Source organism: Sinocyclocheilus rhinocerous, unplaced genomic scaffold, assembly GCF_001515625.1.
Source record: "Sinocyclocheilus rhinocerous isolate Xijiao unplaced genomic scaffold, SAMN03320098_v1.1 scaffold1687, whole genome shotgun sequence".
Lineage (NCBI taxonomy): Eukaryota > Metazoa > Chordata > Actinopteri > Cypriniformes > Cyprinidae > Sinocyclocheilus > Sinocyclocheilus rhinocerous.
In genome coordinates, this window is record NW_015660051.1 from 780,200 (window position 1) to 800,926 (window position 20,727).

The following is a 20,727-nucleotide window of genomic DNA, read 5'->3' on the forward strand; positions in this document are numbered from 1 at the left end:
TTGCAACGTGTGTGTGGCCGAAAAACAAAGTTCTAGGCTACATTTTAAATGGATTATTGACTAGAAAGCTTGCAAAGAGTGCTCATAACCACTAAAAAGCTGTCACTCTTTGTTTAGTGAGTGTATACGATGTATTATAACATCCCGCCACCCTCTTTTGAGCCAGTGCCCCCGACTGGCCCCCCCATTTAAAATGCTCTAGACACGCCCCTGCCTGGCGGTCCAAAAAACAAAATGCACATACACAATTCACATCTGCTAAAGTAAATAATGTGTGCAACAAATGATCGTGTTTGTATAAGCGTGGGCGTGTTTTGTGAGTGCAGTCCACTCTTTTAATCAGCGTGCATTTCGGTGGACACGCATGCAGTTTTGTCCATAAGCGGGGATCAGGAATGTTGCGTTTTAGTGAAGCGAGCTGAGCTATTCTAATGGGAGTTAATGGAGTTGAGTGGGGCTTGTTGTGGGTGCTGTGGGCTTCATGCCAGCAGGGATCTCATCCTACCGTCTATTAAACCGCCTGCCTACCGATCGCGGCTCACTTTTTGGCAGCACTCGCCACACAGTCCAATCCAATCCCTGTCAAAAAGAGAGGCTGTGAGGATGAGGGTCTGGTTCAGCTCGGCATCGGCACTGATGACATTCTGCTGATTGGATGAATTTCCTAGTTCTCTGTGTGTGTGATCTGTAATTTATGTGACCCCTACAGGGCTCACAAATGTATTTATTTATTTTTATTTTTTTTTTTCTGCTGTCCCTGCCAATATTTCCACTGATCCTAAAACAAAAGAATGATTGATTTTTAATTTTAGCAATGTACTTTTATATTTGCAAGATTTTTTTTTCATTACATGGTAATATATATATATACTGTATATATATATATATATATATCCCTTTGACAAATGAAAACATTGCAACAACCTGGAAATGTCTACAGTGTAATATAACTGTATAAATTCATAAACACACTTTTGGAAACGATGGGATGAAATACAAAACATTACTGATTGGTTTGTAGTTTTCAACAAAATCTCATTGATGATTTTTGAAATTTGACAAAACCTTTCTAACCAAAATCTGTGTTTGCAATCTATGGATAACATTATCGTGATGACATATCAGCAGAATATTGAAGCCCATTTCCACCACATATTAAAAAAAAGTAATAAAAAGTAAATTATGTGATAAAAAGTCCAAATTATAACAAAAGTGTAAATTATGACAAATAAATTCATAATTCTGACAAGTAAATTTTTTATAATTATAACTTTTTGCCAGTTTTGTCTTATCTCAATTTTGACTCATATTTCTGACTTGTCATAATTATGATTTGTCATTATTGACTTTGTATCTCATAATTTTGACTGTCATACTTTTGACTTTTTATCTCATAATGTGAGATATGTGACATAATTTTGACTGATTTAGTATGTCATAATTTTGAGTTCAAAATGATAATTTCGATTTACCAAAGCATATTTTTTATTTTATGTTGCGGACAAGGGCTTCCATAGCATAACTTCCAACAACATTGCAGAATAAATCACTGAAAACCAAATGTTTACATTTCCAAGGCATAAAGATGGATGTAAAAGATCAGTGAATGTAAACTTCTCAGTGGCAGAGCAGCACTCACCCAAAAGGGCAAGTGACAATTCTGTCAACTGGCCCAAAACTTTCTCACACTGGCCAGCAGACCATCCTAATTGTTGAGCCCTGCTCTGCCCCACCTGGGTAGAAGAATCTGGGGTGGGATACAAGAAATGCTTACTTGCAGACCTGGGCTCCCCAGTAGCAGTTGTTACAATGAGCCCATTACGCATGGAGAGGGTACAAGAGCCCTCCACAGGGATGGACTTTGTCTCACCTCACTATTAGTTACGTTCCAGTTACAGCACAGCTGGGGACACAGTGTGGAAAGCTTAATTTTACCTTCTGCGCCCCAGAGAATGCTTTGCCTCTGGACTTTGTTACCTGTGGATTTCATGAGTGCGAGAGAGAGAAAGTAATGTGGGTTTGGATGAGGGCCACGAGTCAGGAAGGGCCAGGAGGGTATGGAGCAGATGGACATGAGGATGAAAGGTGGGTGGGCAAGAAATCCAGTGCAGTTAAAGACAACTCTCCAAAAACACAGATCAATCAGGATAGCGCAATTTGGCAGACTGCAGACGGCGTGGCGCCGCGTTTGAGCTGACCTATCCGTCTATTCGGCTAAAACCCTCACTCAATGCTTTTCCTTTTTTACAATCTCTCTCTCATTAACCCTTATGCCGAGTTCACACTGCACGATTTTCAAAGATGTCGCATCACTGTTGGTTTCACACTGAACGACTATAGCTTTTTCATTTCTCCTTCCTTTCAGTTTCCCAAATTTACTTGAGATTGAAGAGCAGCAGTTCTTTCTCACTATGACTATCAAACAGCACATTACCTTGCCTTAATCTTCTCCTCTATGTTGAGCACGAGGCCAATCTCCCAGTATTCCTATCTGCACAGAATTGCACCCAGTTACATACGTGTTCAACAAACAATTGGGATTCTGCCTGTTTTCTGAGGAGATTATTAACGCACAGAGTTGGTCCTGAATAAGCAATGGAATCCTGAGCCCTCTTTTCCTCACAGTCCTGCTCTCTTTCTCACTTTCTGTGAATCAAAGCCAGGATTGTCTAGAAAATTAGCTGTCAACCGAGGGTTCGCAATGAGATACATCAGCCTCATTGCCAACCCTAGAAATAATGAACCGCTCCTTTTTTCCCCCTCTGATACGTTCAATAAGCTATCCATAACAAGTCCAGAAAGATGAGAAGCCCCCTCTTGAGCTGATTAAACCCCATTTCGAGTATTCAGAAGAAGGGTTTTGGAGACTGGGGGATTCAAGCCAGAGCAGTGCTATTCAGAGTTATGTGATTGTCTGAGATGTTTTCATGTTTTTGAGAGGAAGGCACACCTTCAAAGAGAACGACCTCGAGGCCTACCAGACAGAGTAAGTTGTGAAAGCTATGAATAAAAACACGATTAATTTTCTCATTTGTACACACTGTTGTGAAGGTAACTGCTGCAGAGCTAAGCTCCAAGACCTTGCAGTAATTCTCTGACACCTTTTATGGCTCGTTTCCACTGAGCGGTACGGTACAGTACAGTTCAGTACAGTACGATTCGGTACGGGTAACCCTGATCCAGCTTGCGTTTCCACTGCCAATAGTACCCTTTTTGATAGGTGTGGTGTATGTCGGAAAGTAGCGATCGACGATAAAGCGCGACAATAAGCACAACTCTGCCTCTTTTTTTTAAATGTCAGTTTTAATGAACAATAATAGTCATTATAAAAGTATAAGTACAAAGTATAAGAGGCTTATATAAGAGGAAATAAAGACAAAAGCAAACAATTCAGTCAAACTTATGATACAAAGTCAGCGCTGTACTACGGTAAAGTTCAAATAAATATATAAAGTTAAACGTTCTGTTCAAATCCGTTGCGCTCCGCCTAGCTTGTTTTATAACACAAGAATATAGCACATACAGCCAGTGTTAATTAAAAAAAATTTTTTTATAGCTTTTGATGAATATATTCTTAATGCAAAATGACATTCCTTCTAGCCAATTTTTAATTGCAGCTCTTTGTAGTCATCGAAAATAACAAATGGAAAAATAAACCAAATATTCAAACATTTTATATATTTATTTACATTTAAATTTAAGATTGGATTATTTGAAACAATAGTATTCTTTCTAGGTTTTTCTTACTGAAATTGTTTATTAGTGAATTTAAAATATGGTGTTATTTTTTGTCATGTACTTGTCAACAGTATTTTTTTATTGAAATTGTTTAATTATCATCATGATGCACATTTTTCATCTCATACCTACAAAACCCTTTCTTCTCAAACATCTTGAGTAATTTCATTGACCAATTTAACACTGCACTTAGCCCCTTAAAGGCAAAAAGGTATAGCTTTTTGATTGATGGTTTATGACATTTTCATTCTTAGTTCCACCAATAGCCACACAAATTTAAATAAAAGTGAAATAAGTCCCTATAATATAGCCTATTTTTGCATATACCTACATGTCGTGTAACAGCCAGAAATTCAGTGAGCCTTTAATGTCTGATTCAGTCAAATGTTAATATTATTTTTTTACGGGAAGTCAGCAGTCATGATGCACCCTTGAGGCTGCAGTTCAGTTCAGAGTCGAGAGAAAACCGCACCAAACTGTCAAAGACATCATTGCTCCTGCTCACTGCACCCTGCTTACCTGACTCTAAGTCCTTCCTCTGTCTTCCTCTGTTCCTGTCTTCATTTTGACATATGCCAGCATTTGTATTAGGCGATCAGAGACCCCCACGCAAAAAAACAACAACAACAACAACAACAAAAAAACCTTCACTTAAAAGTTTAGGGTGAGACTGCAGAGCAAAAACTGTTATTTATACTTGTCATTTCTTTTAATATGAGGAAAACTGTCTAAGAAGTTGAGCCGTACGGGCATGTGTACAGATCTTGCCAGTAGCGGATTGGAGAGAAGGAGAGGGTGACTAAGGGGGAGGGGTTGGGAATGAGTGGAGGGGTCCATGGGGGGTGATGGAGACAAAAAGGGAAACTCTTTTATCAATTTCATCAAAATCAATTAGAAGCCGGAGTCTGCTGATGGGGCACTGGGTGGTGGAGGGAGTGTGAAATCCCGGGGCATGGGAGGAGATACAAGCCCATGGGGACAAAGGAATTGATGAATAAAAGACTCCCGGGGTCGGGGACACTCTGAGTGGAACATGCTGGAACTCAGCAGCTGCAAATTGAGCAGCCAAAGCTCCTCAATCTCCTCGGGGGTGGGAAAAAAGAAAGAGGAGAAGAAGAGCTTAATGGTGACTGTCATTTTGTCTGGTGAGACTGGGAACTCTACAAATAGCCATCAACCAGACCTCTGGCCTAGAACAAACAAAACAGGCAGTCGATCCTTGAGATTTAGAGATATATCTGGGCACGTATGTGCCGTAAATGCTCTTGAAGGGATGTGGAAAGTATTTTTCATGTTTATATGCTATTTATATCAGGTACCATCATCCGAGTCTTTTGCTAGCAAACTGATGTATAATTCAACACAGGGAGGCTTTAAAGGGATAGTTCACCCAAAAATGCCTATCCCTTTAAACACAGAGGGAAGGGTTCAGGCAGTGACGTCCACACCGTAACCCATTCATCACTGTTTCACTGGTAATTCTGCCCTAATGCAATCTTTAGTCTTGGATGTTGACCACCATGGCCCGGCCCTGCTACAGTAGCATTAGCACCGTCTCCCACGCTTTCCTGTCAAGGACACGCCATCTCCCAATAAGTGCGATGTTTCGTGCTATGGGAGCCACCATAAATTGCCATATTCTTAAAAGAAAAGGAGCGCAAACTGCAGGAAGTAGACATAGATCCTTGTAATAGAATAAAAGGCTATGAAGGAAGCACCCCTGAGGAAGTGTTTGTGTATTGTTTATTAAGAGACTACAGTCCTAAGAGGGCTTTCCCCCCGTTCTCACACTCCATCTCACAATGGAAAGAGAAATTGGGGAGGAGCCATTTTAAATCGGAGGTAACACTATGTCCCTAGTGCAAACGTTACCTTTTCAAAGAGCTGCGTGAATCATAAACATTTACACTGCTCGGGAGCCTGGGGAACGAGACAGGAGGGAGCTTGCTATCCCTCAACTTCCTGCCTCTGTTTGTTTCCAGGAAGAATGAGGGTAAAAAAAAACATGAAAACAAAAGCAAAAAGGGGAAACAAAGAAGAGTCTTGATATCCAGACTCTCTGTTTATGTCCTTTGGCAATTGAAGTTTAAATTTGTTTCACTGTACTAGAAGAGTAAAACGGTAGATCAGAGGTATTCCCACTACAACCGCTATATGCCTCAGTGTCCTGGTGAATGAGTGTGTCTATTTCCTAGCTGGGAATTCTGCCATGTTGGTTTTCAGTGATTCTGTGATTGTTTAAATTTATTACACTAACACCACACCCTAGTGTAGCACTTTTTAAACAACAAAATAAGGTAAGAGTCACCAAACACTCGAGGATCTATCAGAATTTACAGCAAACAATTTACCTCAAGTAAGTTTCTCAGGCAGTCTTGTACTGGGTTTGAAATTCTCGTCCTGGGTATTGTGTTTTTGGCCAATTCAATCATAAGCAACATATGAAAGTGCAACAGTGCCCGCCTACTTTGTTGCATTATAAGCCATGAACCAAACAAACCAACTACAAGATGAATCACAACACTTTAAACTTTGAGATAATGTAGGAGATAATGAAATAATGTAGGCTGATGATTTCGACAAAAGCATATACCATTGATTAACAACCTCATAGCTACCAGCAGGTCAGTCTTTAAAGGTTTATAAGATAGGTAACACTTTAGTATGGGGACCAATTCTCACTATTAACTAGTTGCTTATTAGCATGCCTATTAATAACATATTGGCTGCTTATTAGTACTTAAAAAGCACATATTCTGCATGACCATATTCTACATCCCTAATCCTACCCATTACCTAAACTTAACAACTACCTTACTAACTATTAATAAGCAGCAAATTAGAAGTTTATTGAGGCAAAAGTCATAGTTAATTGTTTGTTCATAGCGAGAATTGGACCTTAAAATAAAGTGTGACCATAAGTTATTGTTAAAAACCAATTACCTTACGGAGAAAATGGCTGGGATTTTTTCAGGGACTGTCGCACTACATAAGACCACAGAGATTGTAATGGAGGATGAATTCCATTATATTTCTGTATATGTAGGGTCAGTGGTCAGTTCATTTCATATTTATCAACAAGCTTCGATATATATGTGGCTAAAGACATTTTAAGCACTCAAATAAGAGCTGTGTGTCCACTGCACTGCTTTTCATTGGGTACAAAGGGTCTGTAGCTGCTGCAGAATAATATAATGGACGACATGCCTCAAAATGACATTAGATCTGATATTTGTCACTGTCTAATGGCTTTGGTTAAAACCGATGACAGCGACGTTGAAGTGCTTGCTCATTTTGCTTATCTGCTATCCTTTATTTTCAATGTTTGCTAGCTCATGAGCAGATAAGAGCTTTGCTAATGATAAAATGGCTGACCTGGAAAGGCTTCATCTACTTGTAACATTCTCTGTGTACATTTTTCTAATTGTGTCCAATTATGTGAGTGCCGAGCTGGAGGGTATGTCAGAGTGCATTTTATGAGTCCTATATATGCATTTCTCTTACAGAGAGACATCTACAACAGCTTAAACCGTAGTCGTGAGACTCACTAATCATTGTTCATTATACGTTGACAGGAATTTGGCGGTGGAAGAAATGCAGAAAGATCTCCATCATGGAAACCCAGAGGCTTGTCATTCCTCTCAGCGTTTTCCATAGCTCAGACAACACGTGGCAAGCCTAGTAACGCTCAAACAAATCTGCTGATGCATCTGACGCATTTACATTGAAAAATGTAAATGGGAGGAAGTTTCCTCCTCTCTGGTTGCCAGGTAGCCATACATCTTGCGATTCATCTGGAGAACAAACCGGTTAATTAGCCTGCTGGAATTAGCCATAGAGCACACGATCTGTACCAAATGAGATCTTAATTGGTTCACCTGCCAATTCTACATAATTCAGGCTCCTGCTTTACAAAAGCAGGGGGGGGGGGGACGAAATAAGGAAGAACAAGCTAAATTATTTTATAGCCGTTAACCAAGTCTTTTCTCTTCCTTAGCTCTCTTATTAGGCTCTTCTTCCCCAAGCAAGACACTGAGATCAGTAAGCAGTGGTACTATGAGTCAGACGCAGCCAGGCTTGATTTTGTGCATCGCAGGCAAGCCACAATGCCGCGCATTCTTTAAACTCCAATCTGAGAGACCGTCCTGCCGATTTTAATGACCTCATCTCCCTCAGAAATGCTCTTTATTCTGCTCTCTTTCTATTCAGCAAATGTCAAGTTCTCATTGTAATTCAGAAAATTGGTTGACTAATTTCCGTCTGACAAGAATGGAGTTCTCGCTATTGACTATTAGCAGCCGCTGGAGGTGTTCCATTGTTCTAAATTACACAGACCAAAGGCTGATTGAGCATGACAACACAAAACAACCAGTGCAATAAAACCATTCGGAGCCCTCTTTTGTCTTCTCCATGCTTTGATTCTCTGTAGCGCTGCCACTCGTTGCTCTATAACTTTGTAGCATTGAGTGGCAGTAGCTGAGAGTGAACATGACCTCCTACTGACTCCTGCCAACATACCGGATGTCTTTAACGGCAGTCGAAAAAAAAGAAACATCAACATTAATTCCCTGCTAAATGATTTGTGTGAATTATGCATGAGGAGACTGCGTGATATGTAGATTTCCACCTTCAACCTTTGTCAGCCTAATTGCTGCCATTTAGGTCTGGATCTGAAGTGTTGCTGTCGACTGTAGACGTGGCTCACATCCGTCAATAATGTTCCTGGGCTTGTATCAAAGACAAGCCAGGAAGAGAAGTGCTGCCTGTGCATTAGCAAGGCGCCTCAAGGCCGACTCTCCCTGCGAAGCTATGGCTTGATATTTTTTTCTGGATGCTTTCAGCTAGTCGAGACCTTTCTGTCTTACCTTGGTCAGGTAGCTGCGAGTTGTTGGGGGGTACGGTCATATTCAGTACGTCATTGACAGCTGTGTCGGCATAGTGCCCTCTCTGAACGTCATGTTCGCTGTCGGTTTGGTCACTCTCCTCGTGGCCACTGTCCTTCAGACTGTTTCCTTCCATGTCCTTAAATGTTGAAGTGCTATAGCCAGGTGAAGTAGAAAAGTTGAGAGAAAAAGAAGGAAAGTGTTATTTAACTGTCAACTTTGGTTTTGTCATTCTTTCAGTCTCTTCACCCAGTGCTATCTTTGTTTAGCTATTAGCTGCACAGATGGTAAAGCTAAAAAAGGCGGCTTTTCTCACATTCTGATATAGTGGGGTAAAAGATCAGGGGTGACTGGTCTATGGCTGTGCAGAACTCTTATGTGTTGCTGTGGTAAATTTCCTACATTTTATACAGACTATGCCAGAAAGAAACGTCTTGTACTGTATATCTGATTGTAGAAGCATCAAAGGGATAGTTCACCCAAAAATGAAATCTCTGTCATAATTTAATCACTCTTATATTTGATTTGAGAGCAACAGCAGAGGTGAATATTTTTATTTTCTGATTTTTATCCTGACTCTGTGACATCTAATGGCTTCAGAATACTTATAGTAAATGACTCACCTGTTTTCTACTATTTTTATGATATATATTCAATCTTTTTTTGGAACTTCACCTACTGAATAAAAATTCCATAAAATTCACCTTCTGGAATGACATGAGGGTGAGTAATTAATGACAAGAATTCAATTACTTGGTGAACAGAAAAAATATATCTTAAAAAAAAAGTATAAATATTTCCATATAAAATGTGACATCTTTAAAAAAAAAAGAAAAAAGAAAGAAAATAAAACAACAACACAGACATCTTGTATTACACCACTGCATATAAGATGACCTATCAATATTTATGGTTCATTTTCCTGGAAGAGAAAAACTTTTAAATTTGGACAATCTTGGTGAACAGAAAAAATATATCTTAAAAAAAAAGTATAAATATTTCCATATAAAATGTGACATCTTTAAAAAAAAAGAAAAAAGAAAGAAAATAAAACAACAACACAGACATCTTGTATTACACCACTGCATATAAGATGACCTATCAATATTTATGGTTCATTTTCCTGGAAGAGAAAAACTTTTAAATTTGGACAAAAGCTACAAATATTTGATTTCATGGGGTTTTCAATGTGAAAAAAAAAATCAGGTCACTGTCTTATTAAGAAGAACTTATGTTGGTCACATAAATTTGTGGAAGTTTTGAAATAGAGGTGTAATAATTTGAGCAAACTGTGCTTATCCTCTTTACCCTCATTCACTGACATAAAAGAGCGAGAGGAGGGAAAAAGCTGCCAATTGACAGCTGCAGTGCACAAGCCTGATTTCCCTTAATTTGATAGCTAGCCCAGTGGAACACATTCTGCCTCTAAAACAACAGCAAGGATCAGAAACGCATGTGTACACATAAACACACTGACATACATAGACAAAAGCATCTCTGTAGCCTCTTCTAAGGAGAAAGAGAGGAGGGAGAGAGAGAAGGATTCTAGCAATGTCACTGAAATGGTGGTAGTGCAGTCTCTGATTTTATCAGTCTAATTGCACCTGTCCCGGACTGTTCGCCCACAGGCTCTGGAGGGGATTTCTTTGTAGTGTCGCAGAGCCAAATAGTCGACACTTGAATACTCTTTGTTTATGTAAACATAGGCAATGTTTTTTTTTTTTTTGAAGATAAAATTGCTGTAATTGGTTTGAAAAATGCAGTACTGAGGTAAACAGGAATGGGGTTTTTTTGCTCTAGGTAAGAGAGGCATTGCAGTCCCGGTGCACATCCGTAGCAGCCGGGCCCCCAGGCGGCCGAGGACCTTCATTAGGGATGTCTGCATGCCAATGCTCCATGTCAGTCAATAGCATCCTTTTAGGTGGACTGAGGAATGCTGGCCAAGTCCTGCCAGTACAAAGGATCTATTGTCCTTGCTCTTTTCTTCCACAATGCAAAATAAGGTTACCTTTTTCTTATCTCCGTGGCCTAACAAAGCCCTCCTTGTGTGTACTGAGGAAGAATCCTCTGGAATTCCAGGATTTAAATTCTTGTAGATTTAGCAATTTGATTAACATCTACATGGATGTAGCTTAACCGCCCAAGCCTCTGCTCTTGGCTACAGCTTTAATATTCTCTAACATGTAATATGTATACACGTTTTTGCAGGGATTTGATATAATTATTCATATTGGGGAAGCAAGGAGAACTACTTGATGAGGATGTGCTTAAGCTTTATTTACTTAGTATCATAAGTGATTAACACTGGCCATTTATAAACATGTTGAGTATTAATATCTTGCCTATGGTATGTGGCCAAACCCTAATACGGTTTATGAGCCAACAACTTTATTTATTTTATTTTTTTTAAGACAAATGCCATCTAAAATGGGTCATATGATGAGGTTTTTTTTCCCTTGTGAGATAAAGAGATTGTTGTACTGTAGCGTATGCCCATCCATTGAAACTGTTATGCAAAAACATCTCATTCCGAAATATCCAACACCAGAGACCCAAAAAATCTAAAACTTAAGTCTGCTCAGTCAAGGTGAGAGAAAGTGGAATATACGGTTCATAAATTGTATTACTCATTACACATGCAAATGGGGTGTTTATTAAATGGTGAGCAGCATAAAACATTTAACAGTTAAACAAATGTATGATCTGACCACTTTAAGAATGCATCAAAAAGAGTGAGGTAAGTTAATCTGATTGCTTTATAAAGACATACCTTTTAATTAGGTGTGCTCTGCTGTTTACATAACTTGAGTCAATGGAATAATTCTCCGTCTGGGGGAAAGAGACAGAATTAAAGAGAGAGAGAGAGAGAAAGAAAAAGAAAGAGAGAGAGAACAAAAATTAATTTAATTATGCAGCAACCAAAATAATGTCACCAGTAATTGCCTTTCAATAGAAATGTTATTTTACACAAAGACTCTAGTTAACTGCCTGGGCAAAGGCAAACTCTCCCATTCTCCAGGGGAATAGAGGAGGGGTTGGGGGTTAGAGAAGAAAGTTTCCTCTCTTCCAGTGCCACTTTTCCTCACACCACTTCTGAGGATGCTAATATGAACATATCAAAGAAATAAATAAACGGAGGAAGGAAATTAAGAGCATGCCAGGAGATTTTTTAACTTTGCAAATGCAGATGAAAAGGCCTCAATGATCTGCATATGATGACTCTTTGAATCACATTGAAAAAGAGACTTCAGAGTCTTCTGGAAAGCAGCGCTTTTTGAATAAATGACTAGAAGTACACAGAACTGGGTGATATATATCAAGTATTCGCAGTATATTTGTGGTGGTATTACTAGTGTTTTGAAATTAAGCAAAATCATGAATTATGCAAAGACTAATGCATTTTATATTTGGCCATTAAATTTTGTAAACAGCATGACTAATTTCACAATCCTCTTTTTCTTGCGACTTGCAGGAATGAGAGCGTTAAGACAGACATGTTCTTAAGTCAATGGTTTAAAGTTGGTAAGTTCTATTCATTTCCATTGAAACAGAACTCTAGATTCAGTGATTCTTTTGCATGGTCAAAAGGTCTCCACAAAAAGTTATTTGGTAAACAAATATATGTAAATAATTATTGCTGCTAATGACTAATGTTCTATTGGTGCATAATGATGTGAATGAAACTGGCAGCTTTGTAATTAAACCTTTTGAATCTAACTGGCTAGTTATAATCAACATGCAGGTATTTTCCATGGGGAGCAACCTGCCTCCTCTCTCAGCTTCAACTTAAGCTGATTCTAAACCGAGAAAGAAAAAGAAGTCAATGGCTTCCTTCCAGGGGTATGTCTAGCCATCAGCCCCCCTGACAACAGCAGTCAACCAGACGATAAGAAGGTTAATGCAGACAGTGCAACATGACCAGTGATTATGCCGCCAGCCAGGGACATCCAGACTAGCTGCTGGGAGACAGATACAAGCTATCATAATCACAGATGGAATAACTCTGCATAAAGATCTATGATCCCAAACACTTGCGCATTTCCCCATCTGTGTATATCAACAGTGGCTAGGAGATCCCTACAGCGCGAGATGCGCGTCAACAACTGTAAACACTTAAACGTGACATGTTAGTGGAATTCATTTCAAAATGGATTGATTAAATCCTACTTACAGGAACATACTTTTACAGTTTTCACAAATTCTTTCTTGTTTTACAGGGTAGGAATGCTCATCACTGTCCACCTTAGACCTTCTTCCATCACCAGTCAGTGAGCTGCTGCGTACCATCTCACCTCCACACTCTCTAATTACCTCCACGCATGATAATATTTTAATTACAAGTGACGGCTGACCAGGCGTCTAATTGAGATTTCTGGTCCAGTGAAATCTGAACCCACTGAAGGTTAACGCTCTCTTTTGTGTGTATGTGTGCGTGTGTGGTGCGTATATGTTCTTGCCTGCGTGGGTGTTTGCTATGGCTCTAATTAAACCTTAAGTCATTGTAATCAAGGAGATAATTTGTAAAAAGCCATTTTAATTAACATTATATTAGCAGACCTCAATTTGGAACATACTCTTGTTTGTTCTAGTTGCAGCTCACAAGGTAGTTATTTGCCTCTTTGTTCTTGTCCGCCTTGACTCCATTAATATCAAAGTAATGGGCATAAGCAATTATTTCAGTAACAGGTCAGGCGTATATATATATATATATACATATATATATATATATATATGTGTATGTATGTATTTATGCAGAAAATGTTTTTATGGCACCTGTGCTCTACTTTAGTCCCTGTGAGAACTCATTACAGAGCCTTTCCATCTCCACAGTCATCCACAAGAAAGACTAATGAACAACAACTGAGTATGGGGAAAGACAGTATACAAATTTCCAAACGATCTGCCTCAGAGTGGCTGGCCCATAATTGGTTCTGAGCGGCGCTATTCGGAGCTCTGCAGTGAGAGCAAGATTCCAGGCAGTCCTTCTCGTGTATCTGCACATATAAAGCTTTGCTCCTGATCTCCTCGGCCACGACACTTAAAACAAATGAGAGCCCTGTTGAAACGCAGTTATGCTGCACGGATCGCTGACCCTTTTACGAGAAGAGTCGCTATCGATGATGCAGGCTCAGTCATCTCAGCAGATTTCCTTCTGTTGACATTTTGATCTCTCTGCTTATGTCAGAGTGGGCTAATTGGAGTAATAGCTTCAGTTATGCAAATGCGGTTGCTTTTCCACAGAGACATCTCACTGCTGGAGATTACGAAAATACCAACTTCGTGCAGATATTTTGAAGAATGTGATAGATAAGTGGCATTAGTCCACAACAAAAGCATCTATTGATGTGTGGTGATGATTCACTAATGGATTGTCATAATTAGTAAGCTTCACCCAAAAAGGCATATCAATTGTACTGCGAAATGTTCCTTTGTGTTTTTCATTAATTCAGGTTGATGGCCAGAGGGCATTTAAGAGGCGCCCTTGGCCTTTCGAGGTCTTTATGCCAGAGAGCTTCCATGCATTAGCGGCAATCTTCCTGTAAAGTAATGTACTGTATGCCTACACCGCTGACCGCCATCAAATCATAAGGGCTATCGATATTTCTTTCACAGAGGTCGGGTTTCAGGCTCGGAGATGAGGGCTGCTTAAACTACAGATGAGCTGCCACAAATGGCTACTTAATCAGGTTCTACAATGTGTTGTTATGATCTGAGCGGCCCCAGTTTGGCGGCCGGTGTCACCCTATCCCCTTAATTATTGTTGTGTTCCTTCCCACATACTTGAGGGTCCAGTAGGCCAAATCACACCCTAAGAGCTCTATGAATGAAGGCGGAAGTGCCGGAGAGGAAGAAAAGCAATCTCCTCGCTTAGTTGCCGCTGTGAGATTTGATTTGCCGCCTTCTCAGCGTGACAATTGGTTCCGTAGTCCAGATGTGAGAGCATTCATTGTACGGGGGCCAGATGCACCGAGTGAGCGGAGCAGGAGTTCTTTAGGTGGCAAAGGAATGAAAAAAACATACTTGTCACACCTCTGCTCCAATTTATGTATTATCTCTTCTGAGACCGGTACATCAGCCCATATATGCATTTACACACTCAAATTATACAGTAATTCAAGCTGCACGCTACAACAGCAATTAATAATTATCAGACTGTACCCTTGTTTTCAGCACCGTAGATAAAATGCCTATTAATTCTGATTTTAATTAATTTCAGGACACAAAACTAGTTAAATTAAGGCCTGAAGCATTTTCTTTTTCATTGTAGGGAGTGGTTAGGGACATAAAAAATGTGTCTTGAAGATCAATTGAGTCTCCTTTTTCTTCTAACTGCACTAAAGTTCAAATGCTCCTAATATGTCACAGTCAGGGGCGGAAAAGCATATTCTCACTGCGCTTCCAATGAATACAAATGCCGTGGCTCAATAAAAGTTGTTTTAAAAAAGCAATATGTATTACATGAACTAAAAAACAATAACATGAAGGACCTCAATTAAAATAAAACCATTCCATTTACTCATTTTAATAGCAGTTTGATGCTCGGTGTTATTTGGAAGCTGACTTTTCAGTCATCTTAAGGCGTATTTACACAGTCCCCAGAGTGCTGGGAGGAAATCGGTACACATAATGAGTCCTGTTGTTTATTTACGTCCATCCACAAGGAGCTTACTGAGGAGAGGTTATCATGAGGCAAAGGCAGGTAGCGCATAGCTATTTTCTTGTAAAAAAAAAAAAAAACACTGGATACAGGCTTTGTTGAGCGGGGCTTAGTAATAGGAGCAGAAATGAGCCTGTAGCAAGGGTGGCATTTTCCACGGAGGCTTAGGAGATGTCTATATGTCTACAAATGTAGTGCTGCAGTGTGGCTGCAGAGAAATTGCGTGTATGCCGTTTGACTGCGTGAATTGAGCAGGGGAGTCTCACACCCGCTGGCACATTGAAAGCCAATCTCAACATGGAGTCACTCTTCACAGACATCACGCACTCTCCCTTTCTTCCTTCTACGACACGCAGGCCTTTCTTTACTTTTGTTTTTTTTGTTCACTCGTCTCGCTGAACCGTTGCTCCGCACGGCACCAATGACGACAAGAACGGACCACCGTGGCTTCATCTCCGCACCTGGTAGGAGTGGATTTATCCTTCCTTCCGCAGCTCAGAAAAACACGGTGCTCCTCAGCCCGTGTTCGGTTGCCAACTCCTGATTATAGAATTTCCCATAGATCCTCTGCCATCTGCTAGATTATAGATCCCCCCCACCCCTTCTCTTCCAGACCGTGTGAGCCCTCGGGAAGGCTCGACGGAATAAAGGGAGGTGAATGAGCACCTCAGGCTCGCCCTGGCATCAGGATGAGATTACGTTTTCTATTTCTGCCTCTTCGGCAGGAGCCGTGATGAATATGAGGACTTGTTGACGTTTAATAGCGGCCGGCTACCTACGAACTCAAATTATAACGAATCAATCGCTACGGGAGCCCATGTGACAAATAAGCTGCCATATCCTCGAGATCATTCCACTTCATCACCTGTCAATTCACACTCAACTCAATTTGGCCCATTGCAAATCCATCTTATTATGAAAGGGAACCATTTCCAAGGGTAAATGCTTTTGGAGCTTTAAACTGGATGGAAGGTTTTTTTTTTTTTACCTAGTTGGTCCAAAGTGATTTGTATTTTCAAAAAACAATTGCACAAAAAATAGGTAAAGGAATAATTTTTAAGTCGACATTCTGTGGTTACATCTGTATACCCGGCTTCGCATTATTCCACTAACTAAAGCATTGCTCCATGGGGACGAAACAGTGTGTTACAAATGAGTAAACACAATACGCTGCCCTACCTCATTCATTCAGAGTTGCTTTTCCTGCAAACTGCAGCAGATATATTTCCTTTAAGAAAACAATCACAAAGCTCTCATAAACAACAAAAGCAGGAATGGGTATTTCCCAGATCAACAGCTGCACCATTAAGCGAGAAGAGAGAAAGAAAATGCCCTTCTGTTTGATCCTGTAAAAGACTCGATCTACATATTCTAAGGGCTATAAACTTCATTCAGTTTGTGTGTGATTAATTATGCATACATTAATAGCAACTATGTTAATAATTCATACGGTCATCATATGTCAGAACTCTCTGCCTTTTAGCATGATGAAAAGATTTAAATAACCTTTCCTATCATGCATATCTGCATTCCTGCAAGGTGGGTCATAATGTTATGTTGTCTGCTAATGTTAGGCCGCATTCTACTGTGACACTCCTTTCTGATCTACTGTATTGTGTGTGTGTGTGTGTACTTTGATATTTCTCTTTTACAAGAAGACTTGTGTTGTTTGTTGTTGGCCTGTGGTGTTTGGGAATTGATCAGATACTCTGTCCACTATAAATAGCTCTTTTGACATTACGATATCCTTCTCAACCCGCAGTGTGTATCTGTGTGTGTTTCATAGATTCACAATCTGCTTGGATGTTTTACAGGAAGCAGCCTGGTCATAATAGAAGAGAAGGTGTGTGTGTGTGTGTGATTGTGGTAGTGCATGGGTGGGGGGCCTTGACTATCACATTGCATTTTCAAAGGACAATTTAGCCATAGGAACTAATGAAACTCAAATGGCCACAACTAGCAGAAGTCAGTCCTCTGGGATGTTATTCTAATTCAAATGCCTGGACTAAAAGACATTCACTCTTTTCATTCAAAAGGCTCCTCATATCCACCTGGCCTCACCTGGGATGAAAAAAGAGTCGTCTTGACACAAGATAATAGCAGTATGTACAAACCTGTGCTGGTTCGCTAGCTTTCAGATAAATGGATGTGACGCACACAGGTTATTCAAGTAGAGTCTTTGATTTCTTACTGAAGAACAGCGGCTTAATATTTGTGTGGAAACTGATGTGAAACTTTATATTTTTGTGGTCAATTTAATGCATCCCTGATGAATGAGCAAAGATAAGCATTCATTTCTGACCCCAAACTTTTGAATGGTTGTGTAAAGTAATCATAAATATTATAAATTATAAATATATCATAAAGTAACAATATAAATTAATTTTCAAATAATAATATAGGGTTTGCTTTTAATTTAAATCCTTAAACAACACTGTTTGCAACATCTAGCATTTTTAATGGTGCTAAATTTGCACATTCTTAAAATTAAGAGGTTTGCTCATCATAGATAGAAAGAAAGATAGATGGATGCCAAACGACTCTAGCTGCACTGTTGAACATGGAGAGAGTGAGTGCTTCGCCTGTTATATTCACAGCTCAGGATGAGCACCATTGAGCCATTTTACACCATAGCCATGCATCTTTGTGTTTCTCTCTCCCACACAGACACACTCACTAATACACACAGAGACTCATTCGGCAGGCGCGAGTGGAGATGAGCGATGTGAACACCTTTACATCAGTGTAATATCCAGCACTGGGCTCCAGCAGGGAGTGCCGACTCATCCATTCTGGATGCTGCTTTTGTTATGAGTGTAAATCATATACCCGCCTGACACTTTGATCCAAAATAATGACATAGTATCTCAGGGTATGTTCTCCCAAATATCTGTCAGCGTACTGAGATGTCTAACAGACCGTCCCACCCTCCCCTCACACTTTCAGCCCATTCGCCTCCCCCGCTGAAAGCATGGCACCTCTCTTCACAATGACAAGGCACAAAGGCATCTTTCCAGGCTTTTTTTTTTTTTTCCTGTGGATGGAAATTTGCAGCAACTCATTACAGACTCTTAGTCTCCCCGGATATACTCCCTGTCTGTCTCTGCCTCAAGTGCACTTTCTCTCTCTCACTCTGTCTTTTCATCTCTCTCTTCTCCCCTCTCTGAGATGGATTGAGCCAGCCTCCTTATTGACATCCCTAACAGATGAGAAGGTGTGCATGCAATGTGATGCAATGTCCAAACAGGAAGCGGTGCAGTAGGATGCAGGTGGAACTTCATCATCTTTTACTAATCCTTCCAACCTTTCCCACTTATTCAAACAAACAATGTTTACCGCATATTTGGCTTCGGATCCCAGGCTCCAGAGCTACGGTGTAGCAGTTAGCACATGGTCTAGATGCTTTGAGGAGATGCTGATACGGATGACACAGACTCAAACCTATCTAACAATCTAACTGTGGTTCATAAGGGTTTTTCAAATATCGTTCATTGAACCAATGAAGTTTGTGCATAGTTTTGTTTTTTCTTAAATGCTTTTGAGAGTCTTCCATCTTTTGTGTTCCACAGATAAAAAATAATGCATGTTTTGAATGAAATAAGGGTGAGTAAATGTTGACAGAATTTTAATGGGTGAACTTACTCTTTTAAATATGCATTTTTTAATAATTAAATTTAATAAATAAAATTTTCTGACAGCTTACTGACAATAAGTTCATTCACTTTTTTAATTATTTAACAAAATTTGAAACCTGAAAGAACATTGAAAATTACTTCATATGAATATAAAGTTAATACTAGTCCATTTTTTTTTTACATTTCAAAAAGCTGCTCTTCTAATACTTAGCTCATTTACATTTATCTAAATGTAAATGTATTTGTATTTTTATCATTACTGAATATTAGTAAGGGCTACATTTGTTTCCACCTTACTACGCGCTGCTGGACGACAGACGCAGTAGTGGCTGAGATGGTCCAGTGCTGCCCTAATGGACAGATGGGCAGATAAAAACTCCACTGTAATCATAACAAGCTTGACCCAATCAGCACAATTCATGATGCAATACTGTAAGAGTAGTTAGCGTTCAGATTTAGCCACATCGCTCACATCTGCTCCTAATATTTTAAATGCCCTTTTTCAGCAGCTGTCAGCATCGATGTTTTTCCTCGGCACACATCAGTGGCTCATCTGTAGACCGTTGAGCAGATGTTAATCAGGGTGCTGACAATTTGCTATCACCACTGCACAACAACGTCCCCTCACACCGTTGCGCCGTGCATTACACGAGGGACTGCAGACAGATATGGGGCTAATTCAAGCATGCATTTCTTCAGATTTTCAATTAGCAATTTGCTTCAAAACCTCCTCCCCACTGCACCGCGACACTTATTTAACACCCTTTCCTACACTCCTTTAACATTGTACAAACAAATAAACCCACATAAGCAGCAACACACTTTACATGCGAGCTGACAGGCTCACACCCTTGTTTTACATTCCCACATCCTGGGCCCGACCACATGTGTACACACACACACTCCTACTGTAAGTGGGCCAGTGGGGGTGCTGCTCTACTCCGGCTCCCAGAGAAAGCACAGCAGCTTGTGGGCTTGCTGTGGCGAGGAAGGCCAGATGCTGCGGGCTTGACCCCATGCCACCACAGCAGCTGAAACACACCAGGATTATTTGTGTAGACTTCCTTTAATTTAATTTGTATTAGACCGTCTTTAGGCCCAAACAGGTTTGGGGGGAGGATAGCGAGGGGGTCGTGGACAAAAAAAAAACTAAACAACAGCATACGGCCCAGTGCATCACCTACTACAGTGTTACCACCTATTGTCACAACGACTTCTTTGAAATAAAGAGCTGAAATAATTTGGCTTGTGCTGTAAACAAAGCATGGTAATTGTCTCTTATCAAAGCCGTCTAGGTGCATGTGGGTGTGCATCTATGTATTTTTCCTCATGCACAGCGGTTTTCAAAGCCCGACATATCTTAAGCTTGACTGTGTCTGTTCAAGTTCAGATTGTGCGAGTTTGTCTTTGTGTCAGAGCAGTGGCGAATCATTTTATTCATCTCTTGTTATTTGGCCAATTCCATTTCTTGCAGACTGATAAAAAATTTGATATCCTATAGAGCTGAACTCTTTTTATTTAATCAGAGGGCTCCAACTGTGGCCTTTCCATTTAATCTACAAGATGTTTTTCAAAAGCAAAGTGATGAAATCCCTCTGCAGTTGGACAATTTAAGCTTCAAAACCAACCACTTAACTGGGATTCAAGCTAAGCTTGGGCGAAAATGGTTCCCCCTCCGTATGTGCAGTGTGGCTGTATCTCTAATTTAGCGTTTTAATGCCACTCCCCACAGAAAGATGACAAGTCGTAGCCATTTTGCATAAGGAGCTGCAGGATTCTCTTTGTGTTTTTGTTCAGGTGGCAGGCTTGTTGA

The 20,727-nt window shown here is 40.0% G+C and overlaps 1 protein-coding gene across 1 annotated transcript in view; it reads right to left on the minus strand.

The window, feature by feature from the left end:
* LOC107724822 (protocadherin-19-like) overlaps positions 1 to 20,727 on the minus strand; it is a 62,467-nt gene that overhangs the window by 19,132 nt on the left and 22,608 nt on the right. Inside the window, exons 4-5 of the mRNA XM_016533899.1 lie at positions 11,392 to 11,450; positions 8,604 to 8,776 (exon numbers count right to left, since the gene is read on the minus strand). Coding sequence (XP_016389385.1) covers positions 8,604 to 8,776; positions 11,392 to 11,450 — 232 coding nt within the window. The remainder of the gene's footprint in view (positions 1 to 8,603; positions 8,777 to 11,391; positions 11,451 to 20,727) is intronic.